Source organism: Macrotis lagotis, chromosome 1, assembly GCF_037893015.1.
Source record: "Macrotis lagotis isolate mMagLag1 chromosome 1, bilby.v1.9.chrom.fasta, whole genome shotgun sequence".
NCBI lineage: Eukaryota > Metazoa > Chordata > Mammalia > Peramelemorphia > Peramelidae > Macrotis > Macrotis lagotis.
This window is the reverse complement of record NC_133658.1, coordinates 838,724,122-838,734,702: the sequence shown is the minus strand read 5'-3', so window position 1 is coordinate 838,734,702 and position 10,581 is coordinate 838,724,122. Positions and strand designations below refer to the sequence as shown.

Below are 10,581 nucleotides of genomic sequence, written 5' to 3'. Positions count from 1 at the left end.
TGGGAAGGACGCTTTGGAGAAGTGAAAGTTTTGAAGGGTAGAAATGAATTAGCAAGTCATTGCTCTCCAGGTGACTAAGAGAGTATGACAAACTGAATTAGGATGATAGGTATAGCAATACAGAGCAGGAGATAAATGTGAGGAAGGCTGGGGAGACAGAAACATTAAGGTTTGACAATTGATTGCATGTGTGAACTGAGGGGAAAATATAAGTATTTACTAACTCTGCCTTTTCTCTGTTCCCAATTATAATCTCCCATTCCCCTCAAGGAAAGTCCCTAACACTTCCTTGAACTTGTGTTCTTCCAATATTACCTAAACAAAAAGAAATAAAAACACAACAACCAAAAAACCCCACAACTTTGTTGTTCTTAGGTGTAACAAAAGTGTGTTTCTGCCTTTCTAATTTTCTGGGTCCACTCTAAAGAGGTCAAGTATTGTTTATTTGGGGCAGTTAGGTAGTTCAGTGGATAGGGTAACAAATCTGGAGTCAGGATCAATTATCTTCCTGAGTTAGCTCTGACCTCACACACACACTTGCTGTGTGATCTTGGACAAGTCTCTTGATCCTATTTATTTCAGTTTTCATCTATAAAAAGAACTGGAGAACAAAGTGACAAACTGTATAGTATCTTTGCCAAGAAAATTCCAATTGGAGGTCATAAAGAATTAGAAATGACTGAACAACTGCTTTACCTAGAGGTGTTGGTCCATAAGCAACCCCTGTTCTGCTAAATAGGAGGGCTGTAAAGATTCCTTCAGAGCTGGGCTCCAAGGTTACTTACATAGTTCTAGAAATGTTAGTGGGGGGGGGGGGAAGAGAAGGCAATCAGAAAAATACCCTTTTATCAGAGAGAAACTGGGTGATTTAGATTCCAGGAAAGAATTAACTGATCATTGAATAAGAAATTCAGGTTGGGGGTGGGGGTGGGGGAACCAGTCATCTATTTAATACCTTGAAATTCAATTCAATTAACCTTTTATTAAGCCCCTGTGATACGGAAAGCATTACAATAATGCTTTACAAATATCTAAAGATAAGAAAAGCATATGAGAGTTCATTTGGTCTAATTTCTCTGTGGTGTTTTACAGGTGAAGAAACTGAAACCTATGAAGGTTGAATGACTTGCAGTCACTGTCTCAGGTGGGATTTGGATTCTGAACTTCTGATTCCAAGTCTCAGGGTCGCTGAAGCTGGAGGCGGGGGTCTGTGCGGAGATCCTGCAGGCCCCACTCCCTCTCTCATCCTCAGGGGCTCTCGCTGATCTTACCTGGTGCTGAGAGAAGTCTAGGCAATAAGTGTAAAGGAAGACGTCTCGCTCCTGAGCCCAGTCAGGCTCCTCCTTCCTCCTGTTTGGTCAGTGATCTCAAAAGGAAAACCAAAGGTCCCCCCGGTTCTTGCTCTTCGGATCGGTGTTCCAAGGTGTGCCTTAGACCTACTGATGATGCCTGTCGGGGACCACTTCACCTGGACCTTGTCTTGCCCCCAGACCCTTTTTGTCTGAGGCGGGGAGGCTGAGGGGGCTGCGATGGCCGGGACTGCCCGTAACCTGCTGCTTCGGCACTTGGAGTACTTGACGAAAGAAGAGCTCGAAAAATTCAAGCTGGTCTACCTGGTGGACCACATCCCCCGGGGCCGCCTGGAGGGGGCCGGTCACCTACAAGTGGCCGATGTCCTGGTCAGTTCTCTGGGGGAGCAAGAGGCCTGGGAGCTGGCTCTGAGCATCTGGGAGAAGATGGGACTGAAAGAGCTGTGCCAGCGAGCCCGGAAAGGTAAGGGGGCGCCTGAGGGCTGGATTTCCCCTTCCCACATGAGAGGCTCCAGGAGGAGGTTTCTTTCTTTCTTTTATTCCTTGAAATCCTCTTCTAAGTCATCTCCCAGACCAAAATTATTTTTTATTCAATCTATATTAGATTGTGTTTAAGTATTTTGCTCTAAAGAATGTATGGTTCTTCAGAGCAGGGATCTTTTCATTTTTAAGTCTGTATCTGTAACTCCTAACCCAATGTGTCTGAAGGCAATCGACCTTTGAAACAGTGGTGTGATACTTGTGACCTCCTCTCTCACTGGATTTTGCAGACTGGTTTAGCCTTACCAGGAAATACTGAGTTCTAAACCCCAAGCTCTCAATGCACTTTAAACTTCCATAAAAGCCCTGGGTGTGTGTTGAATGGTTTTGTTTCCTTATTATCAGTCTCCAGTTTGAATATCTGAAGTCAACCATTAAAAAAGTGATCACTTCTCATTTATTTACTTGGACAAGAACCAACATGATCATAACAATAAGTCGGGGTTCTACTCAGCTGGAGACATAAGGTCCTAAATTCTTTCATTTCCTCCATCTGGAATAATGAATGCAGAGATTCTTTCACTCCCTTGAGACCCAGATCAAGCTCTACCTCCTTCAGGAAGTTTTCTGTAGCTCATCAACCTGCAGAGATCTCTCTCCTCTTGAATCCAGATTATTTGCCTGCCTTGGTTAGAAGGGGTGCATGGTATATGCTCAGGACTTCATCAATGCTTGTTGATATTCGCTATCTCATGGTCATCTTTCCAAGCTTACAAATTATATTATTGTGTTTGTGTCAGTCTACGAGTCTTTATTTGTGGAGTTTGTGGTGCTGATACCACCCATTTCATACCAACTTCTCAGAGCCCCAACTGAAATCTTCTCCTTAACCCTTTTCACCAAATCCATTTCTGCTTTCAGCTTCCTGTTGTCTATTTATGCAGCACATAGGACTCGCATTATCTTTTCTTTCCTACAGAGAATCTTGGATCAATTCCTGATCCACTTCTTCCAGCCTCCTCAGGTCAGCAATAACTGTCAGTGAGAAGTCTAAACTGTTACTTTGCTCCATCTGCCTTCCTGGACTTCAGATGATCTACTAATGATGTTTCATCAGCAAAATTTAAAGAGATGTACTACAGGAACCAGACTACTTCCCCAACCATTGAGTAAATTAAAGACTTGTGGATAATGGCAGATTGTATATCTCCTGGATGGAAAGATGGACCAAAACTGGCAGTGCCCTTGTTTAGTAATATGGAGAAATAGTCAGGCCTAAAGGTAAAAGAAGAGTGCTGGATTTCATTGATGAGAAAAATGATATGATCAGACCTCTTTACTTTTGTCACTTTAGTACTGTCCACCATCTGATAGATGGAAAGTGGGAGAGATTTGAGGTGAAATTCTAACTAATTAGGAGACTAATGGAACAGTCCAGGAGAAAGTAGTGTGTACTCTTCCATCTAATGACACTGACCTATTTTTCTTCCATGAATAAGACACCCCATCTCTAGGCTCTTGGCATTTTCTCTGACTTTCCATTGTGCCTGGAATATTCTTCCCTCATCTCCTCTTCCTGGTTTCCCTATCCCAACTAATTTAATTTCTGTCCCAACTAAAATATCATCCTTACTTGATGGTTTTCCTGAACCCTCTCAATGCTACTGCCTTTTCTTTCTTCATTATTTTCTATATATGTACCTTATATGTTATCCCTCTTTGGGTCAAATTTATTGAGAGAGTTACTCAGTGCTCACACTTTCCCTTCTTTCCATCTATTTTAATAAGTTTTTGCACTGCTTTGTGATATTTTTATCCTCTAATGCCTCACCTTCTCCTAGTATAATATTTCTTTACATATATTGATTGTCTTAAACCTTTCCTGTATCCACAACCTCTGTCAAAATATATTTCTTTTATCTGCCTTGATAGAAATACAAATCTCAGGGGTTGACAAATTAATTGATGGATTGATTTATATGCAACATTACCTCATAGTCATTTCATATTCACAGCCTCTGTCCAAGTACACTCCCCTCAAATGTCTCAATAGAAATACAATTCTCAAGAACCATAATCAATTAAAATCAATTTAGACCAACCCTCTTTTCAAGCACACAATAGAAATAGCAATCCTCATGACCTAAAGTATCGTGTAAAGCAAAATCACTTCATGATCCAGTTATTCACAACCCCTCTAGGTACACTTTTTCCAAGGAAAGCAAAATTATTTCATGATCTATTTATGTCTAGACCCTCTAAATCCATGTCCTCATCTGTTCTTATGGAAATGTAACCCTCAAGAACTAAAGTACCATATAAAGCAAAATCACTTCATGATCCATTTATGCTCACACTTTCTCAGAATATTCCTTCCAATTATAGTCAACATTCATGATCTAAAGTATCAGATCACTCTAAACCCATACCATCTCTTGAAGTATGCTTCTTTTAACCATGCTAAGAAAAATAAAATTCTCAAGTTACAGGTAATGTCTTCCCATTTAGGTATGTATTCAATTTAATGATCTCGATTACCTTTTTTTTTTCCTTTTCTGTTTACCTTTTTAGGCATCTCTTGAGTCTTATATTTGAAGATCAAATATTCTGTTTGTTTTATTTTTTTAGCAGATAATTTGGAAATTTCTCTATTTCATTTAAAATTCATGTTGAAGAAATATGCTGAATTTTGCAGGGTGATTTGGATTTTTGGTTATAATCCAAGACCCTTTGCCCTACAGAATATTATAGTTCAGGTCCTCTAATACTTTAATGTTAAAGCTGATAAATCTTGCCTAATCCTGACTGTGGTTCTTTGGTATTTAAATTGTTTCTTTTTTTGGTTGTTTGCAGTATTTTTCTCCTTTTGCCAATAATTCTGAAATTTGGTTACAATATTTCTTGGAGTTTGTAATTTGGCATCTCTTTCTAGAAGTGATTGATGGATTCTTTTAAGGACTATTTTGTCTTCTTGTTTTAGGGTATTAGGGCAGTTTTCCATGAAAATTTTCCAGGTTCTTTTTTGATTGAGGCCTTCAGGGAGACAAATAATTCATAAATTATATCTTCTGTGTGTATTCTAGTTTGATCACTTTTCTAAGAGGTACTTTTCATTTTCTTTTACTTTTTCAGGCTTTTCACTTTGTTTGATGTTATCTTGGTCTCTCATAGAATCATTTTTCATTCGTCCAATTCTAATTTTTAGGGTTTTACTTTCTTCAGTTAACTTTTGTGTTTCTTTTCCAGTTGGTTAATTTTACTGTATTGCCTATGCAGAGGTCTGGTCCCTGGGTTAGGATAGTTCAATCTGTTCCCCCATATTTCTAGGGCTCAGACTTTGTCTTCTGAGCTGGGTGGGACTCTCACTGCTAGTTTGCTGCAATGATGGCTTTCTGAGAGTTGACCTGATCTGTGCTACAGCTAAAAGTCTCCCCCTGACTTTCCAGGTTCCCCACATATGCTGTACTATATTTCCCTTTTACCCAAAAGAGACAAATATTTACTGATGTTCCTTCCCAATAACTTGGGTTGAGAAATTGTTTCACTCTTTTTTTTTTTTTTGGTAGGATCTGTAGAGGTTTCATTTAATGTTGTGTTGGGAAAAGCTCTGGGAGCTTCAAAGTTTAGCCACTCTCTTGGTTCTTCCCTGGAAATCCTTTGACCAGTTTTATATTATATTTGAAGAAATTGGGGATGAAGTCATTGCACAAGGTCATATATGCCTAGTAATTTCAGGAAAATGATTCAAAACCAGGTCTCTCTTAATTCCAACACTTTCAACTTTGAAAAATATTTTCAAATATTTTGCCCAGGCTAAGACTTACTTTGCCCCTGTAGGAGTCATACATAGCCCCAGTTCTGCAGTCTCTCACTGAGTGATATGATGGGCCCTTTAAGAACTAATGATATGAACTGATGCTGAGTGAGATGAGCAGAACCAGAAAAACACTGTACATCCTAACAGCAACATGGGGGTGATGATCAACCTTGATGGATTCATTCATTCCATCAGTGCAACAATCAGGGACAATTTTGGGCTGTCTGCAATGGAGAATACCATTTGTATACAGATAAAGAACTGTGGAGTTTGAACAAAGTTCAAGGACTCCCCTTTAATTTAGGAAAAAAAAACCTGATATCTTATTGTCTGATCTTATCTCTTATTCTTCATGTTTCTTCCTTAAGGATATGATTTCTCTCTCATCACACTCAATTTGGATCAATGTACAACATGGAAACAATGTAAAGACCAACAAATTGCTTTCTGTGGGGGGTGGGGAGGGAAGTAAGATTGGGAGAAAATTGTAAAACTCAAAATAAATAACATCTTTAATTTTAAAAAAAGAACTAATGATAGGGAAGTGAAATTGTACACTAAAAAACATTGCTTCTCATTTCCAGTCCTGATTATGTAAGAGAGAAGGGAGAACCAGAATAAAAACTTGGACTCTCCTTATTGGGCAGATCTCTTGATCTGTGGGATTTCTCTCCTGAGGAGGTATAGGATTGTAGAAATGTTTGAAATTGAGAGACTTAGGAAATCTCAGAAAAAATAATGAGTAAACTGAAGAAATGAGAAAGGGATGTTGGAGGGGAAGAGCAGAGGGGGAAGAAGTATGGGATATGATTTTACTGAAAGAGAATTTAAAAGTTTGGACTTTTCTAGGCTCCAACAGAAAAAAGGAAGCCTCTGTACTGTTCTAGTGCAGAAAGGGCAACAATTACTCAGAAAATCAAGGAGTAATCAAGTAGTAAACAGTAAGGTAGTCTTGACCTGTTGACCCTAATTTCCTTATGAGATAAGAATTTTTTTCAACCATATGCTATTGAAATGGACCCTGAGCTGACATGAAAGAGTTTCAGCTGTAGACTGGTGAGATACTTAGAAGAAACTAATGAGGAGCTCAAGAAATTCAGACTATATCTAGAGGATTCCCCCCCCCCCCCCGAGAGAGATTTTTAGGATTCTTAGGGGTCAGATGAAAAAGGCTGATAGTACTGACATGACTGAGGATGAGGCTCTCACGATATGGGAGAAGATGGGCCTGAGAGAATTGTGGGAGCAAGCAAAGAGAGAGTCTCCACAAATAGGAACAGTATGGAGAATTAGTCTTTCCTGCTGAATACATTTTTTTCCAACCTTTATTTCCTACTGTCCCAACTCACCATGCTCTCTTTTTTTCTCCTTTTTTCCCCAGTGTCTTCTATAACCCAACTTCTCTCTCATCACTTTGAATGAGTTTTTGCTTAGCTTTACCTCCCTGTCCCCTCCTTTACCCCGCACAATTTTATCTCTAATTTCCTCCACTTATCTTTCACTCCCCATACTCCCCTCCACCACCTTTTCCATTTCTGTTTCCATCCCTGAGAGACCACAACTGAAAAAATGCTAGACCTTGAAAATGGATTGGTGAGCAGAAGCATAAATTGTTTTTCTCTTAAGGCCATTTGCCTGTCAATTCCTCTGTGAAGTGATGATAGCTTGCTTTGTGTCATCTGCCCCATTAGACTTTAAGTTTCTTAAGAGCAAAGAAGTCTTTGGGCCTCTTTTTGATATCTTCAGTGATCAGCTTAGTGACTGACACAAGAAGTCACTTAAATGTTTAATGACTGATTGACTAATTGATGATTTCCAGAGATAAGGAAAGATCCCCTTTTCTCAGGCATGATCAAAAGTTAAATACCAGCCCTGACCAAAGAAAGAGAGAGGAAAGACTGAACCTCAGAGGAAAGAACTCACACTATTCCAAGTACTGGGAGTGGGAGAAACTGCAGGGAAATAGAATGGAAATCAAGGGATAGGATGAGTTGAGTTCCTACCTCTTAGTAGAGAAGAGACTTGGGCTCAAGAAAGCAGTCCCATGAGTAGAATAATCAACAATGGTATTGAGGTACACTTTTCAGGTTCTATGTCTGATATCTGTTGTACTGGAATTATCATTCTTCCTTAAATTCACATCAATAAATACCCTCAGGGCTAATCAGATATTGTGGTAAGGATTTCAAATGAGTTGGGATTGTATCATTGGATTAGGAGATGGAATCAATGACAATAGTAAGAGGAATGACACTCTGCTGGGACCAGTGACAGTGGATGAGGTATGTATGTCATTTAAAAGTGATATACTTTGGTTCAATCTGAGAATAGCCATGCCCATTTTTTAGAAAAGAGGGAAAGTTTCCTATACTTTACCAAGGAGAAAAAGTATCCCTATAAATTAGAGTACCTGATTTTAAATGAGGAGAAATATCTTTCAGTTAATAACTGATGCTAAAACTGGATAGGGAGATACTTCTCTGAAACCAGTATGAGAGAGACTTTTCCAGGAATCTCACATTTGACCATGAACATAAACTGTATAAGCTTCCTTTCAATATTACATATAAATATGTCCCCATTAGAATGTGAGCTTTTAGTTGGTAGGGATCATTTGGACTTTTTCTTGTTTGTTTTTGAACTTTTTTTTGTATTCTCAGCCCTTAGCAATTTGCCCCACTCCTCTGTAATATCTGTTTCCTTTATCTCCTGTGCTATCATATCATCTTGGAGAAGGCAGTTCTGCCTTCAGGTCAGAGTAAGATCATTCTTTTGAGGTGGGAGAGAGCAGGGGAAGGTTGGCAGGATGAATCTTTCCTTATATCCCTAGATCTTTTCTGGAACTCTTGTGAGAATGATTTCCATGATCACTCTGGAATAGTCTCTTTCTTTCATTTTTTTCAGATAATCTTGGATGGAACAGGATCCTGAGAGGGAAGAATAGGAAGTCAGAGGGAAAACATTTCGGATTTTGGGGATATATTGACAAACTAAGTAAAATGTGGTCAGGCCAGGACCACATGGATCAATGGAATGAAGGTATGGGGCAAGAACTGTGTGGACAGGTTCACCAACTAGGAGCATGGATCAGTAAGTGACAACATTCAGGGAACAGGATATATATATATATATATATATATATATATATATATATATATATATATATATATATATATATATATGTTTTCAAGAAGAAACGAAAAGTCAGTGCCCAGGGAAGATTTCAAAAAAGTGGACAACATTGCCAGCAACAATAACTGGGAATCTGCCTCAGTGATTAGTTTTAGGGTTTATGTCCTGAGGTAGAAGGGAGGAGTAAACTGAGTCCTCTCAATGAAATCTTTAAGAGATTAATCTGGATAAAGAGAATTCAATTCCTTTAAAAAACTAAGTAGTCCTATGTTCTTTATATGATCATAGGTGCTAAGATCCAGGAATTGAAAGATTATTATTAATTGATTTAATTATATATTACAATCTCTTATCCTATTTACCATTAACAAAAGATTATATGATATCTGCCCTAATGAAATCCTAAAATGAGCAAATAAATTTAAAGCTTTTTATGAACCTTAAAGCATTATTTGACCATTTTTGCTATTGTCATTGTTATTATTATGGGGTTATAGTACATTAATAGTATGGAACATGAGGAGTTCGGTACACTTTTCATTTTGCCCTCACAACTTGAAATAATCAAAAATTCTTGCAGCCTACAATTATTAGACCTTCCTCAAAGGACAGGACTTTGAAAAACTGGTACTTTCAGGTTGCTGCCCTTGGCAGATTTTTGTTCCTGAAAGGCTATAGCCAAGACATTTGTTGAGGGATGAAGGAACTTCTGAAGTCTAGAGCCAAGGTCTCCATAGTACTGGAAAGAGGAACAGGGAAACAGGGTACAAGATGAGTTTTGATGTAAGCCTGTGTTATAGCTTTGAATCTGCTAGTGCATGCTAATGATAGTGAAATGGAGGAAGAATGCTGAGTGAACTCAGGGTCAATTAGTGTCAGTTCCTTTTTTTTAAACTTTTTTGGGGGGTGGTTAGGTGGTTCAGTGGATAGAGCACTGGCCCTGGAGTCGGGAGTATCTGAATTCAAATCCAGCCTCAGCTAATTACCTAGCTGTGTGGCCTTGGCCAAGCCACTTAACTCCATTGCCTTGCAAAAAAAAACTATTTTGAATTCTGGGTATCCTAGACTATGTAGACAACTGAAATGATTTTATCTTTGGTATAGAATTTCTATTTTTGAAAGGTTTTAAAGGAAATGTCTAGCTTGCCATCCTGTGTTCACATAAGTTGGATGTTGATCCATGATTTAAATCTTAGAAGATATGCTCCTACTCAACCTCTCTTACTCTTCCTAATTCATATCCCATTTCTTACCCTCCACCCTTGCCTGTAAAATTAATTCCCAGCAGTCACAAAAATCGAGACATTGGTCAGAGTCAGAATCAAATATCAAAACAAGCACCTCTTCTAATGATCCTGCAGACTTAAAGGTTTCTGAGAAGCAGAGTTCCTGCCCTTTCCTGGCAGACTACAAAACAGAATATAATGTGAACATTCTACTTTCAGATTCGTTTACCACATTTGCTTGAGTAGAGCAACTTAATTTCATCAGCTTGAACCAATATATGGGGAGTGAATTGGAAATCTGAGTGGGGTTCAAAAATTGATATACTAGAAGTAGATGATAAATCATCTTGAAAGCATTTTTTCAAAAGAAAAATTTTAGCAGTGGTTTAGTTGGAATAGGAGGGAAGGAGAGACTGAGGGTAGAGAGAAGTAGACACCTACAAGTTAGAGTGGATAACAAAAAATCAGACATCATGATTAGGTTGAGTGTTTGAAATAAAGAAGTGAATGAGAATAACAAGACATAATTTAAGAAATAAGCTTTGATAAAGGTATTGGGCACCAGGAAGAGTAACAGAATAAAAAGTTCTAAAAGGGTCAATTGGATATGATTTTT

The 10,581-nt window shown here is 38.4% G+C and overlaps 1 protein-coding gene across 4 annotated transcripts in view; it reads left to right on the top strand.

The window, feature by feature from the left end:
* The first annotated feature begins 1,358 nt into the window (after positions 1-1,358).
* LOC141508618 (NACHT, LRR and PYD domains-containing protein 3-like) overlaps positions 1,359-10,581 on the top strand; it is a 46,156-nt gene continuing 36,933 nt past the window's right edge. For 3 of the 4 annotated variants that reach the window (XM_074217395.1, XM_074217394.1, XM_074217396.1), the window contains exons 1-2: positions 1,359-1,773; positions 8,512-8,646. In XM_074217395.1, the coding sequence (XP_074073496.1) occupies positions 1,530-1,773; positions 8,512-8,646 (379 nt within the window). In that variant the 5' untranslated portion in view covers positions 1,359-1,529. Of the gene's footprint in view, positions 1,774-2,685; positions 3,072-8,511; positions 8,647-10,581 lie in introns of those variants that run through there. The other variant, XM_074217397.1, reaches the window with a different exon arrangement.